Source organism: Fusarium solani, assembly GCF_023522795.1.
Source record: "Fusarium solani strain SB1 chromosome Unknown bctg00000008, whole genome shotgun sequence".
Lineage (NCBI taxonomy): Eukaryota > Fungi > Ascomycota > Sordariomycetes > Hypocreales > Nectriaceae > Fusarium > Fusarium solani.
In genome coordinates this window covers 940931-955476 of record NW_027072148.1, presented here as the reverse complement: position 1 = coordinate 955476, position 14546 = coordinate 940931, and the positions used below count along the sequence as shown (strand labels likewise).

The following is a 14546-nucleotide window of genomic DNA, read 5'->3' as shown; positions in this document are numbered from 1 at the left end:
GGTTTGTCGTGGCGCGCGTGGCGGCCTCGGCCGACGAGTGGAGGAAAGCAGGGAAGGAACCAACGGGCGGTAGTTGCCTTTCCGGGCCCCAAATTTGGGTACATGCCAACTTGCACTTGCGATCTGTACTGTACTTCCAGAACGTTTCCCTTCCAACTCAACTCCATCCGACGCCGATTTTGTTTCCCCGGAAGACCATGGCGAGCCGCGCCTTTGACTGAAAGAGAAGACCCGATTCCATTCTTGTATACTAAGTACGCATCCCCTCTTTCCCGGGTTCATTTGCGCCCCATCTACCCCTGAAGTTGCGAGCCCTGCTCCAAGCTCCAGCGCGCAGATTAGCTCGCTAGCCCCTTTGCCTTTGCACCGGGACCCTTTTGCTGACACGATCGCGCAAAGTATTTGCTATTCACATTCAACCTCGACTTCTTTCTCAACTACGAGCCGACCGCCTGACTCGGCCTCGCGATGGCTTCAGAGTCGCCAAACGCGGCGTGGCATCCGGCTATGATGCCTAATGACTCCCATGCTCCCAGCTCCACCGAGGCTCCCGCGGATCCTGCACAGGCGACGTCATCAACAACAGACACGGCTGTGCAACCCAGCAAGCCTGCTGCTCAAGATACCCAGTCGCAACCCGAACAGAAGCCCTCTGAAGGAAGCGACGCTGCCAATGCTTGGTTCTCGCAAGATGGCGATGATGCCGGCGATTCTTGGTTAGCCTCGGAGGTTTCAGCACCTCAGCAACCCGAACCCGAACAGCTTCCCGATCAGGCTGCCCCTGAGAAGCCCAAGACAGAGACAGCTTCACCCTCAAAGGCGCCGACATCACAACACTCCAGCTCCATGTCCTTTGCCCGGACCGTGTCCCACGAAGTGAGCTTCAATGACGACGACGAAGGAGATTGGAGCCTTTCTCGCACAGACACCGACCCCTTTAAGTTTATGCCTCCTTCCGATAGAACAAACTCTTTTCCAGTTGTCCCCCCTATGCAGCCGAGCTCGGATACGCACGATCACCAGCCACTTCCCTCCAACCAGGCTTTGGATGTCTTGGAAGAGACGGAGAAGGATGTTGACGCGGAGGAGCAGGCGTACAAGCAGCAAGGTGCTATTGATGGATTGGACGCGCCGCGCCGTGGCCATTCCTCATCAATCTCCATTGGCGGAGAACTTAAGAGCCCCGAAGGCCAGGCCTCCGAGGCACGATTTGAGGAAGGCATTCCTTTGATTTCTCAGTCTGCAGAAAAGGAGGGACAAAGCAACGAACCCACTGGGGCCCTGAACTCTTTTGATGATGGAGATGCAGAGGACGAGGATTTCTTCAAGCAGGTGGAAGACGGCGGGAATGTTGTGCCTGATGAGGCGCCTGTTCCTTCTCTGGAGCGAAAGTCGACGATGCAAGTCATGGATTCGTTGAATACTGGCACGATTTCGCGACAACCCACGCTTGAGGAGACTCCCGAAGAGGACGAGGAGCCAGCCAAGCCTGCTGCTACTGAGCCGACCACTACTAACGCCGCCGGCAAGGAAGATTTGGAATCGAAGTGGGAACAAGCCTTCGCCGACGAGGATGATGAAGATTTCCTCCTTGAAGACACTGGTGCGGACGGAAAGCAGGTTGACCCGGCTGCCTTCTTTGGAAGCGATGATGAAGGCTTCTTGGAAGATGAAGAGCCAACTCCTGCTCCGGCGCCTGTTGCTGCACGCCAGCCCTCAGGACCCAACCCCTATGTCCCCCAGAAGCAGACAAACCAGCATGCGCCATCTCCATATGCTCCTAGCGCGCCGGCACCCGCTCCGGTCCAGGCTGCACCCATCCACCCTACTTCCGCTTACAATACCCCGGCTCCCGGAACAACTCCTATGGGGTCCGCTCCTCAATATGGCCGAGCCCCTCCAGTACGTCCTGAAATGCCCAAGGCACAGAGTTTCGCAGACAAGTCCAAGGGAGGCTATCACTCTCCATATGATCTCCCCACCGATCTTGTCACCAATGTGGTGAAGCCTCGGAAGCGGGCAAGCATGCAACAACTCTCCCAGGCGAACCATCTTCATGCCCCAGTTCAACCTCCCCCGCGAAGTGCCAGTGTTGGCATGCCTGGCCCTCCTACTAGGCTCACTCCTCCCTCCTCTAGCCATGGCCTGCCCAGCCAACACCCTCAGTCGCCCCCGAAACCTACAACGCCAGGACTCCAGCATCATGAGAACTTCTTCGAGGAACTGCCCATGACTTCCAGGCCACGTCCTAGCTCAAGGACAAGTCACAGGGGAGCTTCGCCAGCTCGCCAGCCACCAATGACCTATGGGACGCATGTTCCTTCGCCCTTGATGCCTTCAGCATCTGCAGTATCGACTCAGATGGCACCCCCGCCTCTCCCTGCTATGGCCGTTACACCCAGCCAAGCTCCTAGTCAGCCGTCAGCTGCTCCACAGCCGGGGACTAACCTGGTTGCTCCTGAGCGAGTCAGCCCCTACGCGGCTCTGGCCAATTCTGTCAACCATTTGCCTCCTCCATCTTCCAGTGCTTCTCGATATTCTCCTGCTCCCACCCACGCCGGGAGTCATACAGCACCACCTGCTCCGGCAAACAGCCGTTACTCCCCCGCTCCCCCGGCTACGAAATCGCACGGATCATATGGCCCAATCTCTGCATCTGCCGTTCCCGCGCCGATGCTGCCTCATCAGCCACGAACTTCCAGCCCGTTGACACATTGCGAGAGTTCCGGATTCGAACCAAGACTCAACCGGGTTTCATCTCTTCCTCCCACGCGCGAGGTAGAGGAGGAGGATGATCAGCCTACTCAAACTAGATCTTTGAGTGCTACTCATGCTCCTGCCCCCTACAGCGAGTCGAAGTATAACCCCGCGTCTCCTCCTAAGGTGCCCCGGCAGACGCCACCTCCCCCAAGCTATGCTTCGCAGTTTACGCTCTCTCCCCCGAAGCAGTCGGGACCATATGCACCCGTTGCTGCCCCAGCTGCGCCGGCTGGCTTCGTGCCACCTCCTCGAGCTCAGACGCAATCGCCAAGCACATCATTTGGCCACAAGCAAGCCCAGAGATCGGCCGACTCGACGCGTCGCCCCTCATCCGCGCATTCACATGGCTCTCCAGCTACGACAAAGCCGTCGTACGCCCCCTACGCTCCAGCGGCCCCCGCTGCACCGGCTGCTCCATCCGCCACATTTGCTCCTCGCACTCGGGGCCAGTCCATTAACATTAACATGAACATGGTTGCGCCTACCGATGGGCGGGAGAATGATCCTCTTCAGCGATGGAGAGGCGTTCCCGTCATTTCTTGGGGTGTTGGCGGCACCGTCGTCACATCATTCCCCAAGAGCATCCCGCGGTATGGCATGAACCAGTCTGTGCCAATGATTGTGCGGACTCCTGGAGAAGTCAAGATCCAGAACGTGAAGGACATTGAGCCACTTCAGGATCACTTGGCCAAGTTCCCCGGCCCCCTTAGGGGCAAGTCCAAGAAGAAGGAAACCATCACCTGGCTCAACACTGCTATCGAGGCGTTGGAAAAGGACCTGCCTGATCTGTCGTTCCATTCGCAGCTTTCTCTAGAGGTCAAGCGATCCATCGAGCGATTGCTTCTCTGGAAGATCCTTCGCATCTTCATTGAACATGATGGTGTTCTGGAGGGTAACGCCGCCGCTGAAAAGGCTGTTCGACTGGTTCTCTCCCCAGGCACAAAGACTCCCACTGCCGATGACGACGCACTTTTCCCTACTGCTAGCAGCCTCGGTGGTCAGCTTGCCTCAGTCACCTCGATGCAGTCTGATGGCGCTGATGTCTCAACCATGGAGCAGATTCGGCATTATCTGCTAAGGGGTGATCGCGAGAAGGCTGTTTGGGCCCTGGTCGACAAGCGACTTTGGGGGCATGCTATGCTCATCTCGCATACCGTAGAGGGAGACCTCTACAAGAGGGTGGCGCAGGAGTTCGTCCGCAAGGAAGTCAATTATCCTGGTCATGCCAATGAGTCTATGGCTGCGCTCTACAAGATCCTCTCTGGAAACTACGACGACTGTGTTGATGAGCTCGTCCCGGTGCATGCTCGAGCTGGCCTTCAGCTTGTGTCAACCAATGCGGGCTCAGGTCCTACCAAAGACACTCTCGACGGATTGGACAAGTGGCGAGAGACCCTGTCTCTTGTCCTTAGCAACCGAAGCGCTGAAGACACCCAGGGCTTGAATGCTCTTGGTAGTCTTTTGTCTAGCTATGGCCGGGCTGAGGCGGCTCACATCTGCTTCATGTTTGGCCGCAGTGGGTCCATCTTTGGAGGGCTGGACGATCCCAATGCCCACTTTGTTCTCCTTGGAGCGGACCACCGACAGCAGGCAGACCAGTTTGCAAAGGAGACAGAGGCTCTCCAACTCAGTGAGGTTTACGAGTACGGACTGTCGCTTGCAGGAGGTGTCCATGCCGCCGCTGGAGCTCCTCATCTGGCGGCTTATAAGCTTCAGCATGCTATGGTCCTTGCTGAGTATGGCCACCGGGATAAGGCTCTGCAGTACTGCGATGCTATCCTGACAGCTATTCACTCTCAGACCAAGCGGTCGCCTTATCACCACCCCATTCTGGAGACCGCTGTCGAGGACTTCATGATGCGATTGAAGCAGGCGCCGAAGGAAGATAGCGGTTCATGGATCTCGAAGCCTAGCATGAACAAGGTCTCGGACAGCATGTGGAACAGGTTCAACAAGTTTGTTGCGGGAGATGACAACGAGGAGAATGGAGCTGCTGGAGAGGCTGGACCATTCAACCGCCCCTCTGGCGAGTTCAGCCGGTCTCCCTCCGTTTCCAACTTTGACATCTATGCTCAACAGTCACCGAGCTTTGGCATGACCCCTGCTCAGCCGCCTCCCCAGGCGCCCATGAGCGCGGCCGCATCCAGATATGCCCCGGCTGCCGCTGCGGCTGGAGCTCCACCTGCTTCATCGAACCCTTATTCTCCCACTTCGCAGTACACGCCTGGAAGAACTTCGATGGATCGGGCCTCTAATGAGTATCCTCGGAACTCATACGAGCCCGCCTATCCTGGCGCTCCTTCAGCCGCCCCGGCTGCTTCAGGCGACAGCTACGTTCCCTCAGTTCCTCAGCCCCAGCAGAACAATGTTGGTGTTGAACCCTCCGGCCTGGCCCCGGCGGCTCAAATTACGCAGGCGTACTCGCCGGCTGGCTACCAACCTTACGGAATGCCAACGCAGACCAGCAACTCCACGGGTGACGATGACAAGTCTACAGAGCCCTCGCAACAAGGATTCCAGCCTCTTAGCTATGGTTACGAGCCCCCACAGATGAACTCGAACCCTCTGGAGCCCGAGACCCCGGGAAATGCAGGAGAGAGTAACAGTGGTGGATATGAACCTCCTTCATTCCAGCCCTACAGCTACGAACCTCCATCCTATGAGCCGGACCCCGAGCCGACAGCTGAGGGAGATGAGGATACACCTAAGCCCAAGAAGAAGAGCTTCATGGATGATGACGATGACGATTTCCCCTCGATGAAGCCCAAGGAAAAGACCAAGTCGGAGAAGGACCGCGAGAACGAGGAGATGTTCCGCAAGGCTGCTGAAGAAGATGGTAAGCAATCTACCCAGCATTATGATAGCAACCTACTAACAGTTGTATAGCCAAGCGTGCCGCTGCTCAGCAACCAGCCAAGAAGGGTTGGGGCTTCGGTGGATGGTTTGGAGGTGGCAAGAAGGCCACCCTCGAGACTCCTTCACCTGGCGAATCATCGCCTGGAAAGCCCATCCGTGCCAAGCTTGGTGAGGCCAGCAGTTTCGTGTACGACCCTGAACTCAAGCGATGGGTTAACAAGAAGCCTGGTGCTGAGAACACGCCTGCGAAGACGGCCACACCACCTCCTCCACGCGGTGGACCTCGATCTGTGTCGGGAACTCCTCCACCTCCCCCTGGAACCCCACCTCCGCTGGTGACCAGCAACAGCGCACCACCGCCGCTCATGCCTCCTAAGGTTCGGGCTGGTACGCCTGATCTGACAAGAACTGCTTCGTCCGACAGCCTGGCACCTCCTCCCATGCTCCGGTCTGTCTCCAACACCAGCAACGGCCCACCAAGCCGGCCTACTACGAGCATGAGCAACGCCAGCAGCATCGACGATTTGCTCAGCGTCCAGCCACGCAAGGCTAGCGACAAGAAGAAGCCACGAAAGAGTGGCCGTTACGTCGACGTCATGGCAAAGTAAAAGAAGGAAAGAGTTGTAATTCAGGGCATCAAGCATTTGTACCGATCTCGGCATCGGTAAGCTGTGTTCAGGCGTTATTTGGGGGGTTCATGTCTTGGATGAACCAATCTGTACTATAGACCATCGTTGTGTTTTATCATACTCTCAGTGGCGCCGAGGGAAGACTGGGCCTTGGTGGCTGTAATACGCCAGTTGTACACTTGAGGGAGTGGAAGAGGAGGACTTTTGACTTGTAATATTTTGGATCAGCGTCAAGATTAGAGATGGCGGCTCGAGACACGGTTATGACTCGAAAGCCCGGTATCAGATACGGAACGATAATGCGTTGAAGATTCATTTCTACCAGTTTGCTTGACTGTGTGCATAATATGTGACCTTGTACCCTTGCTCAAACACCAAGAATATCCTGCCCAACTCCATGATGAAAACGACCCAGGCCCTAAGATGCGTTTTGGGAACAACTCCAACGCCGAAATCACGTCAAGATCCTTTTCTCGATACTCAGATTAGACACTGTATGATTGAACATAGTACTGCTGTTGTTAGCATGTGCTGGAAGATATTTACAGGAGCACACTTACTGTCACGACGGAATCGTCTGCCGCAGCATCATCGTACTGGGGCACATATACATAGAGGATTAAAGCATGATCATCTGCAAAGCAAGCAATCACCCTACCCTCCAGTCGACCAACACTTAGGACGCGACTCCAGTCCTTGCCATCCACACGAACAGTGGCCCAACGATCTGGGCCGTCCTCACGGAACTTGGTACTGGGGTGTTCTTCAACAGGGCAGTCCAGCTGGGCAGGATCCAGCTCTGGGTTCTCCAAATTGGACCAGACACTGCAAATGTCAGTGTTTTCCGTCGCCATGCGAAGACGCAAACCACCGTGCATGTTGGCGCTAAGCTCGAGCTTTGGTGATTTTGTGGTGGTAGAGGACCCAGAGCTGGAGGCCATGGCAAGCTTGGTGAAGCGGTCCGAGATGGCCTTGAGCTGAAGGAGTGGTGGCAGCTGGATATGCACGTCTGGTTCACGCACTCGTGGTTGCATGATGGTTTCAACAGTCTCTGGATGGAGAACCCGCACGGGAATATCCTGCGTGATGATCTTTTCGTGCTCGCGTCTTAGGGAAGTTTCGAGGTTCTCAGCCTGGAACATGTCGTCATCATCAAAGGGATCATCTCCTGCACCAGTACCCGACGGCTTCGCAGCTCCTGGTACATTGGAAGGATTGGCAGTAGTTGTTGTGATGGTCATGGATAGCACGGGCAAGCCCTCCTTCTTTGTTAGGCGGAGAGAAGCGGATATGCTGTTGAGTGCGGACTTGAGGGCGCGTTGGAGGGGTTGAAGGGGAAGCTCTAGGTTGATGGTGTTGCCTGCTTCTGCGGATTGGATGTGATAGCCGTCAAAAATGAAGTCCATGGCAAGCGAGCTGGGCAGCTGTTAGCGGATCCAATGTGTTTTTCCGTCTGCGATGAAGACTGCAAGCACGTACGCCCAGACTTGCGATCCCATATCTGGGATGACGGTGAAGCGCGCCGTATCATCGCTCAAGCGCAGCCAGGCGATCTTCTCAAGAGAGCCGAGTGCAGCTGTGAGCTCTGCGAATGTTATGGTCAGTAGGAATCAACGAACCTAGGAAAAGTTAGAGACGAACTTGAAAAGGTGCGAATGTTTTTCAGCTCCGTGCGGAACCGCATTTTGAAGGGGCAGTTGTGAAGGTTGTGGTGATGGAATGGGAGTAAGTGGTAATGCTGAGGTTGTAAGTTGCAAGAGCCCAGCTCGACGACTGCCCCACCAAAGCTTCTAGAACCCCCCACCAACAACCTCCCGTAGACAAACAAACTTCAACCTACGCCTACACCTTCACCTTCACGCATTTCCCGTCCAACATCGCCTTCCCTCTCCCGAAAACGAAAGAATTCTTCTCCGCCGACACAAAACACCATGTCTCACATCTCGGCGGCCCAGGCGGGCCTCGCAGCCGTCGAAGCCAAGAAATGGGACGAAGCCCTCCCGCTGTTGTCAAAGGCCCTCCAGACCTCACCCAACCCAGCCTGGCTGATCGCCCGCTCCAAGGCCCTCATCGGCAAGAGCCAGTACCAAGAGGCCCTCGACGACGCAAACCTCGCCTGGCACACCGCCTACGAGCGCAACAAGCGACCCCTCCTCTCCGAGGCAAACTATCGCCGCGCCGTCGCTTACTTTCGCCTCGGGCAGTACGCCAACGCCGATGCGTGCTGCGTGTACGCTATTCGACTCATCAAGGGCCTTCCTGCTGTTGAGAAGGAGGATCCTGCCAAGGCTCTGACCGACGCCGATGGCTTTTATACTGTGACTTCGGAGGATGTGCAGCGCGAGGCTAGAGAGGAGGCGGAGCAGGAGACAGCCAAGAGTGCCGAAAGGGGCACGAACATGCTGGATGGCCTGGATCTTGGACCCAAGAACAAGGAGGCCAGAGCTGCCAGTTCTCTACGCTTCATGATCCTGGCCGCCATGGAGAGGCTTGAGAAGGACAACCCGGCGCGAAAGCTCACCACGAGCGCGAGGCCCGAGCAGAAGGACCTCGCGGATCTAAAGCTCCCGGATACAAAGCCTGCAGAGGCCCCGGTTGCCAAACCTGTCATCCCCGCCGATACCCAGCCGAGACTCCAGGACTTCCAGAGCGATGCCACCATGTCGGTGTCCATCTTTTCCAAGGGCGTGAGCAAGGAGAAGCTTCAGGTCGAGTTCAAGCCATTCTCGGTTCACCTCGATGCCATCATCTACCCCAACGGCGATACTCGGCCATTCGACCTTGAGCTCTGGGGTGAGATTGACCCTTCGGCTTCGAAGCATACGGTCACGCCCAACAAGGTTGAACTCAGCCTCCGAAAGAAGACTCCTGGAAAGTGGAAGCAACTCAAGGGCGATGGCAACAAGCCCGCTGCACCAGCTGCGTAAGTAGTCTCCCTCGTACATGTACTTGGATATGCTAACAATGGATAGGGCTGTCGAGACCCTGACAATATCCGAAAAGGCTCCAGAGCAGCCCAAGACCGAAGAGAAGCAAGAGTCGGCTCAGCCCACCGAGTCCAAGAAGGCTCCTGAGGCCTCCAATGCCGCTCACCAATACCCCTCTTCCTCCCGCACCGGACCCAAGAACTGGGACGCGCTGGGCGACGATGACGAAGCCGAGGACACTAGCGACGTCAACCTCTTCTTCAAGAAGCTGTACAAGGGCGCCACTCCTGAGCAGCAGCGTGCCATGATGAAGAGCTTCACCGAGAGCAACGGCACCAGCCTCAGCACCGACTGGAATGACGTTAAGAGTCGTACCGTGGAGACTGTGCCACCAGAGGGCGTCGAGGCTAAGAAGTGGTCGTAGGTGTCGCGATAGCTTACACGGATGATGAGCAATGAATTTGTTTGTAACTTTCGAAAGTTTGGCGCATAGGGGAAAAGGGGACGCCGGGAAAGCAACCGGCGTTTTTGTCATTGAGCTTTCATAGCCATGAATCAATCAATCAGTCTACAACTACAACTTGTCGCTATGCCATGTCCTATACATCATCTCCGCGCCTCGCTTTGCTTTAAACGTTCAACCGCTCATAATGCTCCTGTCCCAATCGTACAGCTCCCTTTGCCTTGAGATCCTCAACCGCACGGTCAACTTGTCCCTTGACCTTGTTGAACCACGGCGACGCCTTCAACTCTTGATCCTCAGCATCACGGCTCCATTCCTTTCCACCACGATACTCAGCTGCCAACCCCTCTGGCACATGCAGCACACGGCTCACAAGGTCCTCGCGGGCAATGTACGCACCCCTCAACCACCTCGATCCACCACCGACATCAAACGCCTTCCTCCCGTGCATAACCCGCAGGTTATCAAAAAGCACACACTCGCCCGGCGCCATCTTCATCTCAAACATTGCATCCGGATCATTAATCAACCCATCAAACAACTTGGCAGGCGCGAGCCACTCCCTCGCGTCCACGCTCGCAAGCTGGAACCGGTCCTGGAAGGGGGGACTCCAGTACACGGCGGCCATGTTTCCGTCCACGCCGACGTCAAAGAGGGATCGCTTCTGGCGGTAGAAGTAGCCGTGCTTCTCGTAGTGGTATGGAATGCGCACGCGGGCGAGGTTCTCCACGGCCGACGAGTTTTGCAGCCAGAGGAGTTTTCCGGCGCGGAGACCATCGCTGAAGAGAGATTCTCCACCGTTGCACGAGTTTTCGAGGCAGTGAAGCAGCTGAATCGCGGGAGGACTCTCAAGATACAAGAGATCCTGGTGAAGACCGAGATAACCACTGGTGTAAGCGACGTTTTCAGCATCGGGTTTCGCGCGGACGTCAAAAGTGCGTCCGTAAAACGTCTCCTTGATGTTGGCAATCTTTGTCGTGATGTCAACGATGGCGTTTTCGTCATGCGGCACGTTCTTGAGAAATACGAGACCAAGGCTGGCGAGGTCGAGGAGAGTATGCCAGAATGCGTCGCCGCCCTTGATAAACTCTGCATAGTCAATCTTGCGGATCCTCGACTCGATCGTCTGGGTGTCCCAGAATGTCCTTCCCGTCTTGGGATACACGGCGTCCTGTCGGGGATACGGGAGCCTCTCCACGTCGCGGTGTCCGAGGGCTGTCTCGATCGACTTCCAGGGGAGAACCATTTCGTGGCCACCCTCGGCGAGACGGGGGATATCGTTGCTGAACGAGATACCCACGCCAGCCTCGTCTAGTCGAATATCCTCGATGGCGATGTCGATGGGAATGTCGGTGGTCGCAAAGCTCTTTTGTCCAGACGCAGGATCAGTGCACTTAGGACAAGTACAGCTATCCCTCAAAACGACAGAGTCAAGCCTCGTCCATCCTCCATTCTTCCGATCCTCAATCTGTATGAACCTATCCCCGCTCGTCACAGTGACACCCTTGTCGGCGCCATCCAGTACAGTCCTGACCTCAAAGGCAGGAGGTGTGTCGAAGCTCTTGGTAGAGATGCTCCGTAGAGCCGGGAGCTTGAAGCCGTGATGCTGCCCATGAGCACTTGCAAGGGGACCACATCTTTGAAGAGCACCAAGACTGCGATGAGGGACTGAGAGGCCCAGACTTGAGCCGGCGACTCTTCTGAGGACTCGATGAGAGAACATGGCGTAGTGTCAAGTCCAGATTGACTCTAGGTTGTAAGCCCGCACTCGAGCTGGAACCAGTTCTTTATAAGAAGCAAAGAAAAAGCAAGTTATAAACAGCTCACTTGTTATCAATCACATCTACAAAAGCCCCCATCCAGAAACCATCATCGTACCTCGGCCAAAAGGGACGCAAAAGAGCTCCATGTGGGGTTCCTTCGGCCAAACCCCGCGTTTCTTGGACCCGTCGATAGCCTCAATCAGAAGCAAAAAAAAAAAGGAGAGAGCTCCGGACCCGGGATGGGATGCTCGGATGATGTTGAGGCTTACAGCTTGCAGCTCTAGGGACAAATCACGGATCATGCTGGCAGCAGGTCAAAGCAGCATGTCAGGTTGAGACCTGGGGAAACTCGGCTGTGTATGGCAAACGGCAATTGCACATCCAATCATGATACTTCGAGGCCCTCCAAAGGGACTTTTCGGCCGGCTGTTGTTTGAACTACATATCATACAGGCAGGGTAAAATGCAACCTGGAGCTCCACCAACGCCTTTTACCTTGTCATGTCAATGTCAAAGACTCCGCCCTTTGTCCGGCATATCTGTCCATGGTCCACGTGTACACATTCATACATAGCTAGCCTGTCTGGCTGCTTGATCTGGTAGTCTTGGTAGATTGTCTACCTGTTGCGATTGCTCGACCATCGCTTCACCATCACCTCTCTAACCTTGTACATCTTGAAAGCCTCGGCGATGCCTTTGTCCAGAGCCTCTTCAAACTTGGAAGGGGGTGGCACATCCACGTAGACCAGCACAAGGCTCTTGGTAACGTGCGAGAGAACTCGAACCGTACCATGCAGCCACTGCCAGGACTTTTGAGGGTTCTGCTTTCCGGACTCCTTCCATTGAGGATCCGAGTACGACGGGATGACAATCAAGCCAAACTCGGCGTGGTCAAACACCGGGCCTCGGGTGTAGAGCAGCCAGTCCACACCAAACTTGATGCCCCCGCGTGGCACCCATCCCAATGACCTGAAGTGGTGGTAGACAGCGTAGTGAACGAGAAAGTTGTCGTCGGGCTGCAGGGCGGGATCCTCCGGCTCAACGCGGGGTGGGAAGTACGAGTACTGCCGAAACAGCCTCAAAAGCTCCATTGAAGACAATCGGCTACCTGAGGTAGGGTCGTTGACTACCAATGCACCCAGGCCGAAGCTGAGAAAGAAGGCTTCCTCAGGCATCAACTGGAGGTGTTCCATGTTCTTAATCACGCGTTCCTCGCCAGAGCCAGATGCCTCTTCGGCAGTGGTCGCATTTCCGTTCAGCGAGACAGACGCTGCGGCATTAACATCCGCCAACCCGTTCTGCTTCGCATTCGCAGCTGCGTGTTGGGGGCTAGGAGGATCGCCAAGCCGGAAGGTTGTTGATTCGACATTAGGCGAAAACCGAACACTCTTCCGTCGCTTCAGCGGCTTCGAGTCGTCTGATTGGGTCGACAGGCTCGAGCTCGACACGCGAGTGTTAATAGAAATCTTGCCATTGGTAGCAGCCCCGTTCGACCCATTGGTGGACGAGTGCTCATCCGGGAACAGGGCGTCCCCATTGATAGCATTGCCATTGGCAAGGCTGTCCGAAGAAGCCGCTGCTGTAGCAAGAGCAAGGTCCGCCGGGGAGTTCGGGAGAGCCAAAAGCGCTCCCGGGCTAACCGGTGAGGCATAGACGGGCAGAGGCGTAGGGATGGAGATCGGCTTAATGGCCTTGGGCTGCGCAATCTCGGTTGGCTCCTCGGCCCGCGATTCTGGCTCCTTGGCTTCACGGGCTTTGGTCTTTCGAGCTTCAGCTTCCTTAGCTTCCTCGAGTCTCGTTTGACGAATTGCCTCTTGTTCAAGGCGAGCGCGTTCCCACTTGGCGCGCATACGCTCTTCTCGTCTTTGTACGGTCATGATCTCGCTGACGTGAGCATCCGCGAGACCTTGCCTGACCTTCTCGCGCTTCAGCCAGTTCGGCTCACTTCGACTAAGACTACCCTTTCCATAGAAGCCTTGCTCCCACAGGGCTCTAGTAGAGACTTCATCCGTGATATGGACCGAAGACGTAGCAGGAGACCACACTCCAAGATGCACAGCAGCCGGTTCCGCCGGAGGCGGAGACCAGAGCTGGCCTAACCAAGCGTATGCGACATGGAAGAAGGATACGGGGTTGTTTGGATAAAAGGTCGGAAGAGGAAATGTTCGGATCGGCGCTGGAAGGGCGTAGATCTGATGCAATGAAGGTCCTCGCTTCTGGGATTGCTGCGGTGCAGCAAGATCCGAGGTGGGCGGGGTACCGACAGGCTCTTTGGTTGATGATTGAATCTCAGCCATTTCTCGCCGGTGTCATCTTGGTCTGGGGAACTGTCAGCGCGAGTCTCGGATTGTGATGAACGAGTCAAGCAAATTGATAACAGCGTGTTGCTCAGATACCGTTGTAGTCTATAAATCAAGGCGTTCACAGAGGCCAAATGAATGGATCCTCTTAGCACAATGAAAGGTGTCATCATCGCAACAGGGGCACGCAAGGCTTCTGGAGAAGCGTGGGCAAGGACTTGGGCAGGAGAAGACGAGGAAAATTCGCCAGACATGAGAGTCAAACAAAAGAGAATGCCTACCTGTCTAGGACATCGCCCTGGCGGGACACTGGCTGAGGATCAATCCTCGTGGCCATTCACAGCGGCGCACTGTTCAACCTCTACAGGGAACAATGGCGATCGCTTTGAGTGTGAAGCCGGGGCGTCGAAGCGAAAAGTGCTTCGTGGGAGATGTGTTTGTGGTTGTTGAGAAGATGATGATGGGAGGAAATTAATTTCGGGCGGCTGAAAACTCGAGGTTTTCTTGAATTGGAGCTCCCCACTTTGATGCCTCGTGCGCAAGGCGTCAGGCTACGGAGCGGGCTGCTAAGAAATGCCCGAGGAGTGCCGAAAGGAAAAAATCACTCCGGCAAAGGGGATCCCAATCGCCTGAGATGGAAGATGGATTGCAGAGATGGCCAGTATAGATATCTTCCTGAAGCTTCATTTATTGAATTTTTAATATTTATTTTCCTCATTAGGCCATGTAGCAGTGGCAATCCTTCTCCTTCACTAGCACTCAAATTTGGATAAAATTCACATTGGTATAAAACACAGATACAAGTTATGGGGGCTTATGCCTTGCATAATGGATTAGAGCGCAATTTC

General features: G+C 55.5%; 5 protein-coding genes across 5 annotated transcripts; 2 read left to right on the top strand and 3 right to left on the bottom strand.

Moving 5' to 3' along the window:
- Positions 1-468: 468 nt before the first annotated feature.
- MRS44_012353 (uncharacterized protein) lies at positions 469-6224 on the top strand (the record flags this gene model as incomplete). Its single annotated transcript, XM_046276165.2, has 2 exons — positions 469-5596; positions 5647-6224. The coding sequence occupies 2 exons, from the start codon at positions 469-471 to the stop codon at positions 6222-6224; spliced, it is 5706 nt and encodes a 1901-aa protein (XP_046133196.2).
- Positions 6225-6730: 506 nt separating this feature from the next.
- On the bottom strand, positions 6731-7929 carry MRS44_012352 (uncharacterized protein; the record flags this gene model as incomplete). The annotated part of the gene is made up of 4 exons (XM_046276166.2): positions 6731-6757; positions 6806-7661; positions 7725-7830; positions 7887-7929. 4 exons carry the CDS (start codon positions 7927-7929, stop codon positions 6731-6733), a joined length of 1032 nt encoding a protein of 343 aa, XP_046133197.2.
- A 247-nt stretch (positions 7930-8176) lies between these two features.
- MRS44_012351 (uncharacterized protein) lies at positions 8177-9596 on the top strand (the record flags this gene model as incomplete). The annotated part of the gene is made up of 2 exons (XM_046279466.2): positions 8177-9168; positions 9218-9596. 2 exons carry the CDS (start codon positions 8177-8179, stop codon positions 9594-9596), a joined length of 1371 nt encoding a protein of 456 aa, XP_046133198.2.
- Positions 9597-9801: 205 nt separating this feature from the next.
- On the bottom strand, positions 9802-11358 carry MRS44_012350 (uncharacterized protein; the record flags this gene model as incomplete). The annotated part of the gene is made up of 1 exon (XM_065618771.1): positions 9802-11358. One exon carries the CDS (start codon positions 11356-11358, stop codon positions 9802-9804), a length of 1557 nt encoding a protein of 518 aa, XP_065474843.1.
- A 657-nt stretch (positions 11359-12015) lies between these two features.
- On the bottom strand, positions 12016-13695 carry MRS44_012349 (uncharacterized protein; the record flags this gene model as incomplete). Its single annotated transcript, XM_046270906.2, has 1 exon — positions 12016-13695. The coding sequence occupies one exon, from the start codon at positions 13693-13695 to the stop codon at positions 12016-12018; it is 1680 nt and encodes a 559-aa protein (XP_046133199.2).
- Positions 13696-14546: the final 851 nt, after the last annotated feature.